Below are 20000 nucleotides of genomic sequence, written 5' to 3' on the forward strand. Positions count from 1 at the left end.
AGATCACTTAATGAAAAGCAAAGGTCTACATATAACATTGCCCTGTCATGGTGCAGAAATACTATGAAAAATTTGAATTGCTTGAAACCAGAAAAAGTAGATCCCATTAACCTATTTGTTACTGGTGGTGCTGGAGCTGGAAAAAGCCACTTAATAAAGACAAACATTATGTCTAGACATAATGTTTTTTATGTTGGGGCATGTTTATATGATAACCTGTTGGGAGGTTTGTACCAGGTACGAACAGTAACCAATCAGTAGTAAGGGCAGAGTTTGCTATGTTAAAACCAGGAGAAATTCCTTGATTCGCCCTTCTATCCCTTGCCATTCGAACGTCAAATGCTCAAGAAATCTTTTCCCTCTCTTCGATAACACAGTCCAAAGTTTAGGGCAAGTTGAAAATTTCTGTATTCTTTATCTTGCTATTATTTTTTTGGTGTCCAATTTAATTGAATATTTCAAACCTCGCATTTGACATATCCTGTGCATGGCACCAACACGTGTACTTCTCCTCGGTCACTCCTTTATCCATCGTTTGTTTAGTTTTCTTGTTGCTCATTTCGGTTGCGATTTCCTTGAGAATTTTAACTTGGGCGGCAACCTTATTTTCAAATGGCACGGGATAGGGGGAAGGACAGTTGCAAAAACTAGGCAACTTGACCTTGGAGTCGTAAGATCATTTGCTCCTGATATTGTCATTTTGCAGCTTGGCACAAACGACCTAACAGCGTTATCTGCCGTAGAAACGGGGTCCACTATAGAGGATCTCGTTCGTTTGTTATACGATTCTTATAACGTTAAAAGAATATGTGTTTGCCAAACCATTTATCGCGAGAACGTGCCTCTGTTTAATAACAAAGCAAACACTCTATTCAAATACCTTAGAGTGGTTTTGGAATATATTCCATATGCTTGTTACTGGAAACACAGGGGTTTTTGGAACAGCAAATCTCGTTTCCTTCACTGTGATGGTGTCCATCTTAATAATTTAGGTCATTTTAAACTCTACCGCAGTTTGAGGGGAGCCATTTTAGGATGCTAGAGAGCTTTATCAGAAGCTTCATGATTTGCCAGTTATTGTGTGAGCTTCTACAGCAGGACAATGCATTTTTTAAATGTTTTATCGGCGGTTTCTTACCCCACATTTTATTTGAGAAGCAGCGTATTTCTTTCAATGTTTATTGCCAGTTCACATTTTTTGTTTTGAACCAGGCCTATGTCATATATGTTTTTGCCTTGCCTCTTATGTTATTTTTGGGAAGTTTTTCCACTTGGCAGGCTTGTTTTTGTTGGTCCAGTGGACCACATATGTTATTTACGATCTCGGCATCGTTTTGGCCTTGGTATTTCTTTTACGCTGTGCTTTCACTTTACCATTTGAGTGTACAACCCTTTCTGACCATCCCCTAATTTAGGAAAAAGTGTCCAATGCACTTGGTACTGTGATAAAGCGTTAGCTTATTGTTCTGTATTGTGCAGTTTCAGCACACTTGTTTGTTGATCTTGGCGTTTTTTGTGGCTACCTGCTCTCTCACTTTTTTGATTTGCTATGATCTTTTTAATTCATGTATGTACAACATCCATACTTGTAATGGTTTACAACTGATACCTTTGCTGTTTGTCTGAACACAGCTGGATTTCCATATCTTAAGGCCTATTTACACGGTACGACTTTGTCGCATGCGACAAGCTTACGACAGGCCTACGACATGACTTAGGACAATTTACACGCGCACGACATTTTCACCTACGACATGCCAAAATCGCGTGCAATTCCACTCCGGTGGACTGGGGATAGCAACAAACAAAATGGCCGAGAGCCGAAAAGTTTCGGCCGCGGTCATTGTTTCAATCATTTGCAAGAGAAGGAAGAAGAAGAGAAAGGTGAAGGAAGTGTGGGAGAGGGAATGGCTAAGAAGAAGAACGGAGCGAGGGGTTTTTAGGCAGTTGTTAGAGGAGTTAAGGCTGGAGGACGAGTGTAATTACAGGCGATACTTACGGATGGACACGGAAACATTTCAGGTGAGGTTAAATGGTTTTCCTTACTTCGTAAACACGTACAGTGGGTGTTTTGGCGCTTTTTTGAACTGTGAAAGACATTTTCAGATTATGGTTTTCATGGATATTCGTAATTTTAGCGTTTAGTGTAATTTGTGTCGGGGTAAAATTTATTTGATCGTGATCGGTCGTGCGAAATATTTGGGCCCTGAAGTCAAGCAAGCAAGCCCTTCAAGTGCAAACTAGGGGTGGCGAATGGTAAATACGAGCCTTTGAGAGACGGCGAGACAAGCGTTTTTCTTTTCGAGACCGAGACTTTTTGAGGTCTTTGGATTGCAAGGCCGAGAATTAGACTCCAAAACGGCTTCGCAAAAAATTAGAGACTTTTAAGACTTTCAGAAACGCTCAAAAAATGAGACTGCGAAACCCTTGAAATTTCACAAAAATTTTGCGAGACCTTTACATTTTTAGAGGCCATTCGCCACCCCTCGGACTCGTTTTATAAGAGGTGCTAACAAAAAGTGATTTCTGTAGTAGTATTCCTCGGTCTGCATTTTACCCCTGCAGACTGCGTTTTTAATACACTGACCGAATTTTCAAGTTGGCGTTTGCAATAACAATATTGAAAAATGATTTTGACAAAATAGTTCAGCTGTTCAGTTACACAGTTAACATTGCATGGTTACATTGCATTCTACAAACTTTACGAAAGGAGAAAGGAATTTGTGATCTAAGTTGAATATTATCTGGAGTTCATTTTCCCTTGATTGATTTAGTAAAAATCGTCAGGACCTTGTGTTGATGGCATTCCTATTGCTTGTCCACCGTGAGAATGGTAGTGTTACGTACCACATTGTTTTTGGCGGGACAAAAATTCCACCCTGACAAAATTTTTGAAAAAAATATAGTATTCAGTGAGAAACTGGACCGGGAGGAATACTCGCAGTATAGATGACGGGGGGGGGGGGGGGGGGGGGGGTCGATGGAGCTTCATATTGCAAACCCAAAATAATACATGAACCCGAAATTTTACACTCAAAAAAATACAAGGCAAAATTTTTACAGTCAAACAGACTTTAAGACCAAAAAAATTGTGACAGGTCTCTTGATCCACAAAATACCACGGGTGTAAATTTTCAATCGCAAAAATATGTCAGACCCCCCCTCGCCATGTATACTGCAAGTACCACCCCCCCCCCCCCCGTGACAACATGAGTGAGTTCATTGATAAGCTATTGAAATTGAATTGCAGTAACCATTTCTGTTGCTTGCCGGCTGGGCACAGCATGGTAATACTCATCCTCTATGAAAATCGATCATCAGTATGCTAACATCAGTATGAATTAATATTAATCTTTTAATTAATATTGATTATAATTTAATTGTATCGATTTTCATAAGATTCAGTCTGAAATGAAAGGCATTGATGCAAAGGTCTGGGGAATAAACCATATAAATTCTATATTTGGTATTGAGGTAGAATTTTACTAGATAAAAATATTATATCTTTTAGTTTGTCCAGGTTGAGTTAGCATTCAAAGGTTACTGTTTTATTCTCCTGTCATATGTTACTTATAATTATGTCAGGGGGGCAAAACAGACTGTCACCTTTTATCTTGGGTGTGTAAAATGTTGTCCAAGTGCTGATATTTTACTTAATTATGTTATGGCAAAATTGGTTGATCTTTTGCTAAATCTACCTTTAAATTTTTAGAACCTTCTTGAAAAAGTGACACCGTTAATTGAAAAGAAAGAGACCAACATGAGACAGCCAATACCACCTGGAGAACGTCTGGCAGTGACCTTGAGGTTTTTGGCTACTGGAGAGAAATTTTCCAGTCTTCAGTACCAGTTCAGAATCAGTGTGCCATCCCTGTCAGTCATTATTCCAGAAGTGTGTCAAGCCATCTTTCAGGTCCTTAAGGACGATTACTTCAAATGCCCAAGTACTCCAGAGGAGTGGTTACCAATAGCACAGCTGTTTCATAACCGTTGGCAGTTGCCGCATTGCATTGGTGCTGCTGATGGAAAACATGTACGTATCCTCCATCCACGCAACTCTGGTTCTGAATTCTACAATTACAAGGGTTTCTTCAGTGTTGTGTTGCTTGCAGTTGTAGATGCAGATTACAAATTTATATTTGCTGATGTGGGCTGTCAAGGCAGAATAAGTGATGGTGGTGTACTCAGAAACAGCCTGTTTTGGAAAGCTCTGGTCAATGACTCTCTTGGCTTACCCCAGCCGAGATTGCTTCCTGAGTCAGCAGACAAATCTTTTGATGGCAGCTACACCCAAAATCCATTGCCTTTTTATCTAGCTGGAGATGATGCTTTTCCACTAGAGAATAACATCATGAAGCCTTATTCACAGAGAAATCTTTCAGATGAGAAAAGGATCTTCAACTACAGGCTTTCCAGAGCACGACGGATCAGTGAGAATGTTTTTGGCATTTTGACAAGCAGGTTCGGGGTATTTTCAACTGTTATATGTACAAAGCCAGAGAGTGCTGTCAATATTGTCCTTTGTGCAATAGCTCTGCACAACTTTTTAAGATCAAGAGTTCCAGAAAGGTACATCCCCACTGGGGCCCTTGACATGGAGAACTCCAATGGTGTGGTAAATGAAGGTTCCTGGAGGCATGACGTTGCTACAATCCCATTTGCAAATGTCCCAAATTCTCGAAAGGGAAGGCAACCAAGGAAGGCAGAGGAAATGAGGGACCAGTTATGCAACTACCTCAATGGTCCAGGCCAAGTTCCATGGCAGTGGAATGTCTTAATTTAACTTTTAAAACAGTAAGCAAATTGCAAATTTTATGCAATTGTGACAGATGTACCAAAGTCTTCTTTTGAATCCGAGAGGTTTTTCTCCATATTTGTAAATAGAACAGTCAGTTGTATGTAATATTTTATTGCAATTGAAATTCCACAACTACAGGCTTTCCTGAGATATTGTTGATTTTGTGTTTTGACTTCATACTAGAACGACTGATGACGTCATCAGTTATCTAATTTGCATAATGTAAAAACTTTAATATCTCTGGAACTGAAGAAGATATTGCAAAAAGGAAAACACCATTCTTCTTCTCTCTTAAAGGCCTTTCAAATGAGACAAAATAATTTTTTACTTCATATGCACTTTAAGTGTAAAAGTGACTAAAAAATGTGTTACAACTTATGATATGTTCATGCATGAACAATATTTACAAATTTAATAAATAATTCAATACCTTTGTATTTATTCTCTCTGATCAAAATGCATTAACAAATATATTTTCCTCTCTAGTATACTGAAAGTTATATAACAACAGTCTTAAGTTTATACAAGCACTGTTTTCATAAAGACTGTTCATAAAATGGGCATGAATGCGAAAGTTTTAAATTTTAACAAAAATATATCATGGAAATTGTAAATTTTGTCCCAATAAATTATTTATTTTTAAACACCAAATTCAGGGCTAAAATTGACTCACAATGAAGAAAATAAATTACTTGTCATTAAAGTCATCAAAAGCCTAGGTGACAAGGTTGGACAAGGGCTGTGCTACAGGTAACATTACTTTTACAATACTTTGTTGAATTTCAATTTTCAGCATCTCTTTAGCATACCCTTCTGGTATTTTTTTCAGTTGTCTTGAGGCATACTGCCCAAACACAATATCAGCATCAGTGACATCCTCTTTCGGGCGCTTCATTTCCTCTAAACAAGTGGAAAGAAGCTCATCCTCAAATGCTAGTGCCCTCTTTTTTTTGTTTTTTACTGACGGAGGGTTGTTAGTGGGGAAAACACTCCCTTGGTCAGAACCATCATCAGAAACATGGTGAGTTGCTTGCTGAGATGGCTGATCCTGGCCCACAGCTTCATTTTCTTTCTCCTCTGAAATGCAAGTCTCCATATTGCTTGAGGTTTTCCTGGGGATTATGTTATCTCTCAAAAAGTGGAGGGAGGTGAAAAAGTGCCATTTTGATACATACACGTCCTTGGTCCCTTTTCCACTTGTTCTGCTGCTTCTTTCTTTCCCGATTTCTTTCCCATAATATGTACGCAGGGCAGACATTTTCTTTAGAAGCTCCTCACTTGTGAGACCTAAAAAAATTCAGGCCATGTTAATATATCAGTTTCCATAGAGTCAGAAACAGACGGCTGAAGCAGTTGCAGCAAGAGCCAAACCCAGAGCAAGTACCATTCCATGTTCCAGTCGTTGTAAAAAAAAAATAAGGAGCTGTGGCCAACTCGACCAACTCCTTCTCTCTCCTCTTAATCTATGCTTTGCACAACCCCATAAATTTATTATACACGCAGCCATTCTCATACTATTGAGCGTTTTCACTCACCTGACAAGCCGCCATATTGGTTTACTCAAACAAAAGACCATTTTTGCATAAAAATAAAGTTCAACTCCCAAAGGACTGGTTTGGTACACCAATATGGCCCACGTTTCTTTGTTTTGGAACACCAATATGGCCACCGTGACGTCAAGTGAAAACGCTCTATTTCACATAAACAGTTAAATATGAATAGAGTCGAAACTTGTATGCAGTAATTAATCTATGGGGCTGTGCGGAAATCTTACCGACGAATTTTGTCGCGACAATTTTGTTGGACAACTATTTTGTCTCCTGACACAGTCATGATGCTTTACTGACGGCACTAATGCGTCCTTGCTTTGCAGCTGGCAGCCGGTCATGCTTTTTGGCTGACAAATTTAGGAAAAACTTACTGGTGTTATTTCTTTGCTTATTGTTCGCGATGATAATTGCAATAAGGCATATTTTGTTTCTTGAGAACGCGAATGAGTCCGCTTTAACTCAGGTCAAGCCGCCTTCGAGCATCATCACATCAATCGCAACAAACCATCCACACTTGTAAAACGTCGGTGATGACAGAAATTTGTCTAAATAAAGTTGCTAGTGCGAATAGGCCCTAAATTATGACGGCTTGAAGTATATTTGCTTTCGGTTTTCATGGGCTTACCTTGTTTATTGAGGCGCAACAAAATGCGATCGACTGCACTTTGTCTAGCGTCATTTTTAAAGTAGTCTCTGTGGCGGCTGTTGAAAAGAACCTCTTCCTCGCTCCACAGTGATATCATATTCTCTGTTTCCTCATCTGAGAATGTATTTTTCGCTTTGGAAGCAGTCTTCGACTTTCCGGAGGCGACTTCCTTCGCCATTTTGACGCAAGAAAATTTCACCTTCCTCCCCTACTCAGTAGAAATTTGTCACAAAATACGTCATTTTCTATCAATTTCGGCTACGATTGTCGCAGCGTTTTAAAACGTTTTAAAATCCTACGACATTTTTCGTGACGTGCACGACAGTCGTAAGCGAGTGGTAGGTTTGATTTACACGATACAATTGGTGTCGTAGGCCTGTCGTAAGCTTGTCGCATGCGACAAAGTCGTACCGTGTAAATAGGCCTTTATACTCGCGTCTTAAGCGTGGCCCCTCTCAGGCTATCGGTTTTTCACCAGACAACAATAGACAATAGAGTTGTCAGCACTGTCTGTAGCTATGTGCTTTATTAATTTTTGCCATAACACGGTAGATTTCGAGATTTTTTCTTATTGCCTTATGCTCCCATTTTTGTACATTCCCTTTGTAAGTTATGCCTCCTAGAAAACATTCTGCCGTTGTGAATGACCGTCCTAAACAGGCCAAACGAACAAAGAAAACCAGCCCATCCGAGATAAGTGAAGTAACACCTCCACTTCCAGCTATGAGTTCCACAGCTAGCCATTCCCAGAATGTCAAGAACAGCTCCTTGGATGTCGGCGCTCTATCAAGCACCATTTCTGCCGCCGTTTCCGAAGCCCTTCAGGCTGCATTTCCTGGGGATAACATAGCTGCCATTTTAAAGAACAGTGTTCCTGACAGCTCCAATCCTGTCTTCCCTTCTGTGGACGACGAAGTGCGCGCCATCACCGGGGACAAAGCGGGTTTGGGTGAACCACAACCCCAGCAGATTTTTACTAGTATTGCGGTAGGTCTTCCCGCCCGGGTTAGTGCTAAACTTAAAGCCAAAATATGGGCAAATGAATTTGTAGACTTTGGGGCATTGCTTTTTTCCTCCCCTCGAAATGAAGGCAAATATTCATTATCTATGACGCCTTCTGCTGGGCCACAACGCTCACCACAGTTCACGCTCGAGCCCTCACAATCCAAAAAAAGGGTTACTTCAATAGATCAATGGGCTTCGGCATCTAATATTTTTGTCTCAGTCTATGCGGAGTGCTTCTCTAGCAAAACTCCAAGTTTTATGAAATCTTGCGAAGTTGTACGAGATTTGGCTTATAGATCAGGCGATTGGTTTTGGTATGACGAACAATTTCGCTATATCAGACAATCCAACCCAGCACTTTACCCATGGGACCAAATACACTGAGAATTATGGCTAGGAGCTGCCAATAGTTTTCGTAGGCCACAGTCATTCACAAACAAATTTCAGACTCAAACTCATCAACGCTTTCGACCTCCCCCTTTTCCAAAGGGAACTTGCTGGGCCTTTCAAGCCGGGAAGCATTGCTCTGGCTGCCAATATGACCACTCCTGCTTTAAATGTGGAGCAAAACACCCAGGCAGTCAATGTGCCATTCAAGCAATCACACCCCATTTTGGAGGTAAGGGTAAAGGAGGCCCGACTCAAGCACTGGGTTCTACACAGTCCCCCGGTTACCCTGGTAAAAGTGGATCGTCTTAAATTTTTTCTGTACGGCTATGACTCTGCATTAGCTTCTTATCTTATTGACGGTTTTCATTTTGGTTTTCGAGTTCATTTTGTTGGTGAACGGCTGTCTTACGAATCTCCTAATCTTAAAAGTGCTATAGATCAACCTGAGTTAGTTAAAGCCAAGTTAAGTAGGGAATGCGCGGCTGGGAGAATTGTTGGTCCTTTTACAACCCCGCCCTTTCCTAATTTTCATACATCACCTTTAGGCATTGTACCCAAAAAAGATCTGTCCGAATGTCGTCTCATTCACCACTTATCTTACCCTGAGGGTGCTTCAGTCAACGACTTCATTCCCGACATTTACTCCACAGTGAAATATGCGTCTGTCGGTGATGCATCCAAGTCGATTAAGAGATTAGGGCGGGGTTGTTTCATGGCCAAAACAGATGTTAAGTATGCAATTCGCATAATTCCTATTCACCCTGCTGATTATTCCCTGTTAGGTTTGAAGTGGGAAAACTTGTATTATTTTGATAGGACTTTGCTGATGGGATTGAGTTCGAGCTGTGCTATATTTGAAGCTGTATCGACGACACTTGAGTGGATTTCTATTCACCATCTCAGAGCTAAGTCCGTTTTACACATTTTAGACCATTTTCTCTTCATTGCGCCGAGCAAAGACCAATGCACAGCCGACTTGTCGAATTTTGTTTCTTTGTGCGAATATATTGGCGTTCCTCTCGCCCTCGAGAAAACAGTAGGTCCGGGTTCAGTTTTGCAGTTTGCAGGAATAACTTTTGTAATATATTAAGTACCCTCTAGGGTTACTGTGTATGTACCCAGAATACATTGTTGGAATAAAGTTGGGTTGAAGCGGCCATGTTGTTTGACCTCGTGGGTTTATATCACTAGCAATATATTAAATTTTGGCGATGAGGATCGCTCGTTTTTCCATGTCATTCAAAAGTGCAAGGTCTTTGGACAAAGCTGTGTGTGTTGTGGCATAGAAGATGGCCAGCACTAGTGCAAGTGGATTATTTGGACGTGTTGGCGAGTTCAACGTCGCACGTGAAACGTTTAGTGCCTACGTCGAGAGGATGGAAATGTTCTTTACAGCCAACAACATTGTAACGACAACAGGAGAGGGAAGCGCTGCCACCAACCTTGTGGTAGCGAACAGGAAACATGCCATTTTCCTGACAGAAGTGGGGCCGGAGGTATACACAACCCTCAGCAACTTATTGGCGCCCACTAAACCGAAGGACGTGTCATTCACTAACATTGTGGAAGTCTTGGAGAAACACTACAACCCGAAGCCCCTGGAAATCGCACAAAGTTTTCACTTTGCACGCGAAATAAAAAATCCGAAGAATCAGTTAGCGATTATGTGCTGGCTTTGAAGAGATTGGCGGTCCACTGTAATTATGGTGAATTCCTCAATTGGGCGTTACGTGACCGATTCGTATGTGGACTGAACAATCCAAAGATACAAAACAAACTACTGAACACAGATGACCTCACATTCGAAAAGGCTTGCAGTATTGCCAAGACCATGGAGATGGCAGACAGGAACACCCAAGAATTTCACCCTTCACGCAGTGAAACTGTTCAAGTAAACAAGTTGACAGAACAAGGAAGTAAAAACACTGAAAAGAAGAACACTGAACAATTGTCATGTCCTAGGTGTGGGGGTAATCATTCAGGTCAGTCTTGTAAATTTAAGTCAGCAAAATGCTACAAGTGCTCCAAGATTGGGCATTTAGCTTCTGTTTGTCGCAGTAAGGATGAAAAGAAAAAGGGTAAAATTCATAGTGTACAGGCTTCAGAATCAGGCAATGATGAGTGTGAGGATGAGGAATTAGGAATTTATTCTCTGAATTCGCTTGACCAAAACAAGCCTAATTGCAATAGGTACACTGTTGAAATGGAAATCAATGGTAAACTGTGTATGATGGAGTTAGACACAGCTGCAGATTTCTCAATAATCAGTAGAAGTGAATATCTAGAGAGGTTTGCAGACAAGCCTCTGTCTCCTTCTAAAGTAACACTTAAGACATACACGGGTGAATTACTTGATGTGTCAGGGGAAATGCAGTGTGACATAGTGTGTAAGGGTAAACCATACTCTCTACCCATTCTTGTAGCCAATTATGATGCAAAACCTACTTTACTTGGTAAAAACTGGCTGCGGCACATTAAGTTTGAGTGGGGTGAGATATTTTATATTCCCAAGGGAGACCCTAGGAGTGCTGATAGTCAACTGAATGAGTTGCTATCTAAACATAGCGAATTGTTTACTGAGAGTTACAAAGGTGTGACGGGCCTTGAGGCCCATATTACTATGAGAGGCGATGCAAAACCTGTATTCGTGAAAGCGCGTAGGGTTCCATACGCTTTAAAAGAGCAAGTCGAAAAAGAGTTAGACAAACTAGAAAAGCATGGTGTTGTCATGAAAGTTGACAGGTCACTTTGGGCTAGCCCAATTGTGGTAGTGCCAAAGGCTGATAACACTGTCAGAATATGTGGAGACTACAAATCCACTATCAATCAGTAAGTTGAAGATGAGCAATATGTTTTACCTACTACTCAGGATTTGTATGCTGCTCTGGTTAGCTCTAAGGTATTAACCCATTGACTCCTACGTGTAACACGTGCCTACCCAAAAGTTAAAATTTTGGAGAAACCGGAAAAGTAAACACAATGCGCAGTAAAGTTTGACAAATCTTTTTTTCCCAAAAACAAGCTCACGTGAAAGAAGACCATTTAAATAACTTACTATCAACGAGGAAAGAAATAGATGCATATTAAGTTTTTACTCTAAAATCAAGATAAAAGATAAAAATCAGTAAATTTTTGCGCACATGTGCAAAAAAAAGTATGCGGATCGGATTTCAAAGTGAATATGCAAATTCATCTGTGTGAGGAGAGATCTCATGTTACATGGAAATTGTAAATGAGGAGAAAGACAAAACTGACCAAGGAACGTTTCGGGAAAAAAGCTTTATTCAAAACAGTTCTTGATTTTCTGTTAGAACCGAAAAACGTATGAATTCTTACGTGTGCGAAACCCACGAAGTAGAATTCATCATGCTTAGATCGATGTTTACTTGACTTCACGGCTAGAATATTGCGCAGCGTTGTGTTGAAAATACTGCAAGTTCTACGTTTTAACACAAAATCTTCTATTAAACAATACTTTTTGGACATCTCATTACTCAAACGTGATATTTACCGTGCCTTTGAATCTTCCTAATGTCTCTAGGCCTTGCTTGAAGTCCGATAGTTTGATTTTCGCTTTACGGCCCTAATTTGCATTGCTTTAGAGAATTGTAGTGTTGTCGACTCGAAAGCTTATTTTGTTGCCTTTAAGACCGTGATGTCCATTATTTTTCGAGCAGATTATTCTTTAGCATTTTTCCTTTTCATTTTGTGTTCCAGAAGGTCTAAAATGGTGGGAAAGGAACAGAAAATCCGACTTGAAAATATTGAAAGTCGGCCGCGGGTACACCATTTCTTTGTAGTTGATCATTTCTTGTGAATGCATAGAATGACGCCTCTGTACTACCCCCTAAAGTTATCAAAATAACTGCGCAAAAAACGGATTCTGATTGGTTTATAGATCCTCTAACAACAGAGGAAGTTTGAAGACAAAATTCTGCTTAGTAGGGGAGATAGGGGGGAAAGCGTCTCTCGCGCAAGTCCCCCACGCGGCACGGGCGGTTCAGCTGTCAATGGGTTAAGTAAGCTTGATCTATCACATGCCTATGCCCAGCTGAATGTTGACAAAGAAAGTCAAGAGTACTTGACAATTACCACTCATAAAGGCCTTTATTCCTACCAGAAATTGCCCTATGGGGTCAAGTCATCCCCAAAAATCTTTCAAGCAAAAATGGATCAAATTCTTCAGGGAATTGAAAAATGTGTTTGTAAACAAGATGACATCTTGATAGGGGGCAATGACTGGCAAGAGAATCTCAAGATACTTGCTGATGTGTTGGACAGGCTACACCAATACAATTTGCATTTAAAACTGGCAAAATGCGAGTTTTTGAAACCTGAAGTGGTTTATCTAGGTCTGAGAATAAGTGCCGAAGGCCTGCAACCGGTGGAGGAGAAGATCAGTGCAGTGAAAAGAGCTCCAGCCCCAAAGAATGTGAGTGAATTAAGGTCCTTCCTGGGCATGGTTCAGTATTATCATTCCTTTTTGCCAGGGCTGGCTACAACCTTAGCACCTCTGCATAGGCTTTTGCAGAAAAATATTCAATGGAAATGGACAGATGACTGCCAGAAAGCTTTCGAGGCATGCAAGGAGGGCCTCACCAGTGAGTCGCTGTTGGTCCACTATGATCTAAATCGTGAGCTTAAGTTAGCTTGTGACGCATCGAGTTATCGTTTGGGGGCAGTGTTTAGTCATGTAATGGAAGATGGTCAAGAAAGGCCAATAGCATATGCTTCACGTACCCTCAGCTCAAGTGAGAAAAATTATGCTCAAATTGAATGGGAGGCCTTGTCTATTATTTTCGGGGTAAAAAAATTGAATCAGTTTCTATATGGACGAAAGTTCACTTTAGTAACTGACCACCAGCCATTGTTGGCTATTTTGGGCCTAAAAGCTGCTATACCCACACTTGCAGCTGCCCGTATGCAGCGCTGGGCACTTATCCTTTCAGCATATGACTATAACATTGAGTACAGGAGCTCCGAGAAACACAGCAAATGTGATGCCCTTTCTAGATTACCCCATGAAGAGTCTAAGATTGGCAGTGAGATTGAGATTTAAAATGTAAGTGCCATTGACAAAGATTTCCCCATAACTGCAAAAGAGATTGGGAAAGCTACATTGATGGATCCAGGGTTAAGCAAGGTACTTGATTGGGTCATGCTGGGGTGGCCAGAGGTTTGTGATGAAGATTTCAAACCCTATTACACCCGTCGACATGAACTTTCTTGCGAACAAAATTGCATTCTCTGGGGTTCCAGGGTGATCATTCCCCCAGTATTTAGGGAAAAGATGTTGGAGGAGTTGCATTGGGAGCACCCAGGCATTTGTGCAATGAAAGCAATAGCACGCACCTGTGTTTGGTGGCCCAAGATGGATGAGGAAATTGAACAAAAGATTAAACTATACTCAGTGTGTCAGGATGTGTGGACCTCTCCACCTTGTGCCCCATTGATACCCTGGAAATGGGCCATGCGACCCTTTCAGCGTATTCATGTTGATTTTTGTCAGAAAGGGAGTGATTTTTTTTTGTGGTGGTTGATAGTTTTTCAAAATGGATAGAGGTTAAGCACATGACCTCAATCACCACAGAGAAAACCATAAATGAGTTGCGTCTTATATTTGCCCAACATGGTTTGCCCGAGGAGTTGGTATCAGATAATGGGCCACAATTTGTTTCAAGTGAGTTTGCTGAGTTTATGTATAAAAATGGCATTAAACATACCCTAACTCCTCCTTATCACCCACAATTAAATGGTGCTGCTGAGAGATCAGTCAGGGTGGTAAAGGAGGTGCTTGTCAAACAAGTTCTAGAGGGAAACAAGGGAAGGTCTATCAAACATAGACTAGCAGACTTCCTCTTGAGATACCGTACCACCCCACACAGCACCACAGGTGCTACGCCAGCAGAACTCTTGATGAGACGTAGACTGCATACTTGTTTAACTCTAGTGAAACCTGATCTAGCCAAAACCGTAGAGAGTAAACAAAATAAGCAGAAGGAATATAAGGATTTAAAGGGTCATCAAGATAGGCTGTTTGCAGAGAATGACATAGTTCGAGTGAGAAATACTCAAGCCCGTAGCGATACTGAGAGGTGGATTCTGGGAAGGGTAGTTAAGGTCTGTGGACCCAGAACATATTTAGTTAAGACTGGCTATTAGACCAGATAGTTCATGTTGATCATTTAATTAAAGCACATGAGCAGGTGCCACATGAAACTAGAGAGTTGGACATACCTGTCCCAGAACTGTGTGAGCAACCTACTCTAAGTGTAGATAATAGCCAAGTTTCATCCGGGGTGCCACAGCCACCAGTCAATTTTTCAGATAAAGACAATGAGCCTAATTCTAGTATTAGTGAAGAGAATGTAAACACACCATCGCCGGTTGTTCTGAGGCGATCAGAGAGAATTAGGAAACCTGTTGACCGACTGAACCTGTAGTGAATGTTATAGCTACTATTGTGTTACTTGTAAGGATATCTTATTTGTAAGGGGAAAGCAGTGTAACATATTAAGTACCCTCTAGGGTTACTGTGTATGTACCGAGAATACATTGCTGGAATAAAGTTGTGTTGAAGCGGCCATGTTGTTTGACCTCGTGGGTTTATATCACTAGCAATATATTACAATTTTGGACTCCGTTCGCATGGAGGCGCGACTTCCAGACGATAAGCTGGCTAAATGTTGCCAGTTAATGACTGTTTTTCTCGCTCGTAGATCTGTTTGCTTAAAAGAGCTTCAATCACTCATAGGCTTACTCAATTTCACGTGTCTCGTCATCATACCCGGTCGGGCGGTTTTTGCGTTGCTTAATCGATCTTACGAAAGGCGTTCGCAAGCCCCATCATCATATTCGTCTTTCAAAAGGCGCAAAGCTGGACATCGCACTTTGGCTTCGATTTTTAACAGATTTTAATGGCAAATTGTTTTTTCTTGATGACGCCTGGGAGACATCAGACACGCTTAAACTTTATACCGACTCAGCTGGTTCCATTGGGTTTGGAGCTGTGTTTGGCAATCGTTGGTTGCATGGTCTTTGGCCGGCCTCTTGGAAGACCTAAAATATCGCTGTATTAGAGCTTTTTCCAATCGTCATTGCAATTCACATTTGGGGTTCATTGATGGTTGATAAGTGTCTATTGTTTTTTAGCGACAATGCCTCCGTTGTTGACATTATCAATAAGCAGACATCTAAGGACGCATCTATTATGGTTCTCCACAGGGATTTAGTTTTAAGCTGCCTTAGCACAATATTCTGTTTCGAGCTCGCCATATTCCGGGGTTGATCAATTCTCGTGCCGACTACCTTTCACGTTTCCAGGTTGTGAAGTTCAAAGAATTATCACCGGAAGCAGATGACTTCCCCACTCCAGTTCCCGAGAACCTGATGCCAGAGAGTTGGTTTCTAATTTAAGAGGCCTCTTAGGGAGTGCATCGACAGATAGCTCCAGGCGTCAATATCAACGCACTTGGGCTGTTTTCCATCAATTTTATTGTCGTTTTTATGGGTCTGAAAATCCCATTTTACCTTTAGTTCCAAATTGTATTCCACTTTTCATTTCTTACCTCTCTTTTCGGAAGATGGCATACTCTACAATAAACTCCTACCTTTCGGCTATTTTTTATGTACACAAAAGGGGCTTAAAAGGGCTTAAAAGGGCTTACGTGACCCCACCAAATCGTTCTTAATTCAAAAGTTGTTGACAGCATTAAGTTGGCAACGAGCTGCAGACGTTCGTCTTCCCGTCACGAAGCCTGTCTTACATCAACATTCGGTCTCTGGATTTCACCAACTCTTCGGCATGGCAACTTTCTCTTTTTGGGACAATATTTTTAGTCGCTTTCTATGGTCTATTTCGTATTGGCAAACTTGTCGTCAAGAGCACGCATTTGGGCTCATCAGTTGTTCAATATCACAGCTTGACCTTTTTGACTTGTAATGGCCTGCCCCATATTGCGAAAATTAGCATTTCTGAATACAAACACAACCCTTCCAGAAGGCCATTCAACATTTTGCTTGCTCGAGAAGACGCTCCTTCTCTCTGCCCAGTTACTGCTCTCTTGCAGTATACTAGGCTTTTCTGTAACGCTGATTTTTCGCCTTTGTCTTTACATCAATTCAACACAGAACTTCAGAAGTGTTTAACGTACTGTGGTCTCGATCTTAGCCGCTCTAAAAGCCATAGTTTTTGCATTGGTGGTGCTTGTCATGCTGCCGACAATGGTTTTTCTGATGCCCAAATTCGTGCTCTTGGCCGCTGGAAATCGGATGCATTTAAAGTTTATTTACATTCAGGAATTCTTACCACTAATTGATAGACCATTACAGTCTTGGGCGCCACTTCGTTCAGTCAAGGGCTGCGAAGTTGTTGTCATGCCGAATTTTCCATTATTTCAGTTTGCATGTTTTTCTAGTTTTAGCACTGTTTTGTCACGTTTGTCAAGTGGGTCAGACAGGTGGCTGCCATTGACCTCGTGTACGTGTATTCGCTACAGCGCTTTTAGAGTTTATGTCTTGATAAACAGCGTTTTACTTGCCAACACAGTTCAGACTAGTGGCTGCTTTTTTGCAGGCTTTCTGCCGTTACATTAAATGTTTTAGTGTTTTTTGCCAACTTCCTCTTTATAACTTCAGGTAATTCATGTTACTTATCTCGATGAGTTGAATGCTTTCCAGGGGGTTCAGACAAGTGGCTGCCGTTTTGGATTGCATTCTCTCTTTGATTTTAGTCACATGGGACTGTTCAGACATGGGCTGCAGTCTTCATGGATTTTTGTTTAGAGTTGCTTTCCCTCCATTACGTGACCTTTGCATTTTTATTCTTCCTTTCATTTGTATTTGTCGTGTCTGTTCGTTTTTGTGGGGCTTCAGCCACAGTTTGTGGCTTGTGGCGCTTTTTGTCACCCCACATTGACATTATCGGTTGATAAGTTCATATATTCCGCTCTTTGTTATAACTTAGTTATAATTGATTTAATTAAAACTGCCACAGTTTGTGGCCAAATTGTTCCAAATCATCTGTTGTGTTTATTCTAGCATTTTCTTCACGTTGAGACATCTTTTTCGGGCAGAGCTCACGTAAAGGGACGTTTTTCTTCGAAACATGCATCGTTATAAGAGCAATTTATCATACAGCAGTTAAGACCTTTAGATATGGAACTGTGAATCCAGATAGACCAACTGTTGCTTTATTGGCTCCAACTCGTGTTGCTGCTATCAATAGAGACCTTAAGCAGCTTCGTCACGGACAAAGACGAGAATGACCGGAAGTCATGTTTCACCTTTTCTTCGGAGTGCACATGTCTGAACTTTCGTTTTCATTTTTGTGGCGTTGTGGTGAGAACATAAGTAAAGTATCTTTCATTTTGCCGTTAGGTGATGATCATTCTCATTCTTCCGAACAAGGAACTAATTCTCAAGCAATATTCTTTGTATATTTTGTTCAAGGTTTTGATAATTCTCTAAAATGTTGTTTATTTGACACTTGTAGATGAATGCAATAGACGTACAGCAACCAGCAAGTGCGGGAAAAAACACGTAAGCTCAAGTTGTTTTGGTCTTTTGACAAAGCTGTGCTTTAGAATTTAGCTAGATATGGAATATTATCCCTCATTCAACTGAGCCCTCATTTGTCTCATTCTTACCAGAAATCACCAGATCCGCACATCGCAAATCACACTTCGTTCGGCTTCTTTTGATCACGATATAAAAGCGAACCTTTTTAGTGAAAAGAAGTGTTTCATACCTTTTACTTTTTATTTATTTCCACCAGATATATGAAATACAATTTACACAACCCGCATGTAGCATTAGCTAATCTTGGAGGGTATCAGTAATAAACATAAATATTAGTCTACAATATTACTACAGCATAAGATTGACATTAGTTCTAAGGTACAAATTATATTGGTATAATAATATAATTGAAACCTCAGCCTTCGATAAACTTAAAAAGTACCTGCCTAATAGTGAGTGTTTCTCCATCTCTAAACTTTTGAACCCTGTTAAAATACTCTGTCACAGACACCACTATTGAGGGCTCTGTTTATTTGTAAGCCTTAATTCACCTGAATTACTTTATTCTTCCCATCACCCTTCTCAGATGTACATGTAACCTTACTTTGTACACCTGTTTTCCCTGTTAGGAGGGTTTGTGTGAGCAAGGGGGTAAAAAAAGAGTGAAAATGATAAAAAACTGGGAATATCATAGCATCAGTAAAGCTTGGGGAGGTGCTAGAAGTGTGTCAGAGGTAGAGGGGTGGGGGTAGAGGATAGACAAATTCAACAATATTACACAAAATAATAAGTAATTAAGTGATAAACAGGATGCTAAAAAATATATTTTCAATAGAAAGATCATGGAAGGAATTTAAAGGTAAAATCTCCAGCGTTGATTTAGAGTGTGTGAATTTGTTTGCTAGCCACCCTCATTTACCTTGAATTTCTCAGTATATCCTTATAGGAATCACCCCCCCCCCTTGATTTTTTTCCATTCCTGGTAAATCCTTTGTAGTAATGGTCTAAAAATAATGGATCTACCACTGAAGCTGTCAAAGTAATTTTTGGCTTGTGTCGTTTTTCATATAATCAACTTTGTCTGGACAAAGGACCATGACATCTTGTTTTGTAGAGAGCTTTTGGTTACTGAGCCATATGCCCACAAAGTTAGAAGTGTTAAAAGAGCAAAAGCCTGGGAGCAGATTGCCTCCAGTTTAAATAGCATCCAAGCTCCCAAGTTTAGAGTTACAACTAGATCTGTACATGATCGCTACACACTTCTGACAACCAGAAAAGTAGAGCAGTTAAGAGAGGAGGAGAAAGCTTCAGGGATAGAAGTTACACCAACAGAAATTGACTTGTTATTGGAAGAAATTTTGGAGAAAGAGAAAGCTGCTAGAGCTGAGATTGAGTCTGGAGATACCAAAAAGAGAAAAGCAGAGCAAGACAAGGCAGGTGTTGACAACATTAGAAGACTGGCAATGGAAAGGATGTCTCAGACTAAAACCAGGGAAAGTGATGTGGGAGAAACTTCTTCAAAGAAGAAAAAAACAAGGCGCAGCTCACATGAGATGCTTGAATTTCTGGAGAACAAATCTGAGAGGGACCACCAAATGAAACAAGAAGAACTAAATTTAAGAAGGAGTGAGCAAGAAGCAATGACTGCTATGATGAGACAGCAACAGCAGCGACTTCAGAATTTGCAGGCTATGTTTGTAAGCCAACAAACACAGCAAACACAAGCTATGTTGGCTCTCCTAGAAAAAGTTGTTAAGAAGTAAAGGTGACAAGGGTTTTTTCCTTGTCCCAACTTGTTGTCATTCAAAAGCCTTCATAATTATATCACTTTGTAAGGCATTGTTTATTTACAATTTGTTTGGTAGTTTTTGTTACAGTGTACTTCTGACATTAGGTACTTTCCTATTTAGTGTAAACAAAATGCTAATGGCCTGCTGTTCCTACTTGTGTTAGTTACGTCACATCATGTTGTGATGCTGTAAAAAAACATTATTAAAGTTGTTTAGTCTGACTGGCTTATGTACATTTGTGACATTCAGGCAAAATAATCATGAAGTGAGGGTGGGTCTAATTAAAAAAACTTGGAAGTTTC

At 40.5% G+C, this 20000-nt stretch overlaps 2 protein-coding genes, 1 non-coding gene and 1 pseudogene across 4 annotated transcripts in view; 2 read left to right on the forward strand and 2 right to left on the reverse strand.

Annotated features, from left to right (window-relative positions):
• Positions 1 to 1809: 1809 nt before the first annotated feature.
• Positions 1810 to 4783, forward strand: LOC113677655 (uncharacterized). Its single transcript, XM_027194495.2, has 2 exons — positions 1810 to 2022; positions 3713 to 4783. Exons 1-2 carry the CDS (start codon positions 1810 to 1812, stop codon positions 4781 to 4783), a joined length of 1284 nt encoding a protein of 427 aa, XP_027050296.2.
• A 730-nt stretch (positions 4784 to 5513) lies between these two features.
• Positions 5514 to 7246, reverse strand: LOC113677656 (uncharacterized). The gene is made up of 2 exons (XM_089211926.1): positions 6974 to 7246; positions 5514 to 6085 (listed from the first exon to the last, which is right to left on the reverse strand). The coding sequence occupies exons 1-2, from the start codon at positions 7170 to 7172 to the stop codon at positions 5514 to 5516; spliced, it is 771 nt and encodes a 256-aa protein (XP_089068052.1). The 5' UTR covers positions 7173 to 7246.
• Positions 7247 to 7606: 360 nt separating this feature from the next.
• On the forward strand, positions 7607 to 17117 carry LOC113677414 (uncharacterized). The gene is made up of 2 exons (XR_016188208.1): positions 7607 to 7943; positions 15713 to 17117. It is a non-coding gene; the product is annotated as an uncharacterized LOC113677414 (transcript).
• Positions 17118 to 19727: 2610 nt separating this feature from the next.
• The window catches only part of LOC149042652 (uncharacterized), a 1666-nt pseudogene continuing 1393 nt past the window's right edge, over positions 19728 to 20000 (reverse strand). Inside the window, exon 2 of the transcript XR_016188526.1 lies at positions 19728 to 20000. This exon is cut by the window's right edge and continues 356 nt beyond it. The product of XR_016188526.1 is annotated as an uncharacterized LOC149042652 (transcript).

This window comes from Pocillopora damicornis, chromosome 7 (genome assembly GCF_964200805.1).
Source record: "Pocillopora damicornis chromosome 7, jaPocDami1.2, whole genome shotgun sequence".
NCBI classification, from domain to species: Eukaryota; Metazoa; Cnidaria; class Anthozoa; order Scleractinia; family Pocilloporidae; genus Pocillopora; species Pocillopora damicornis.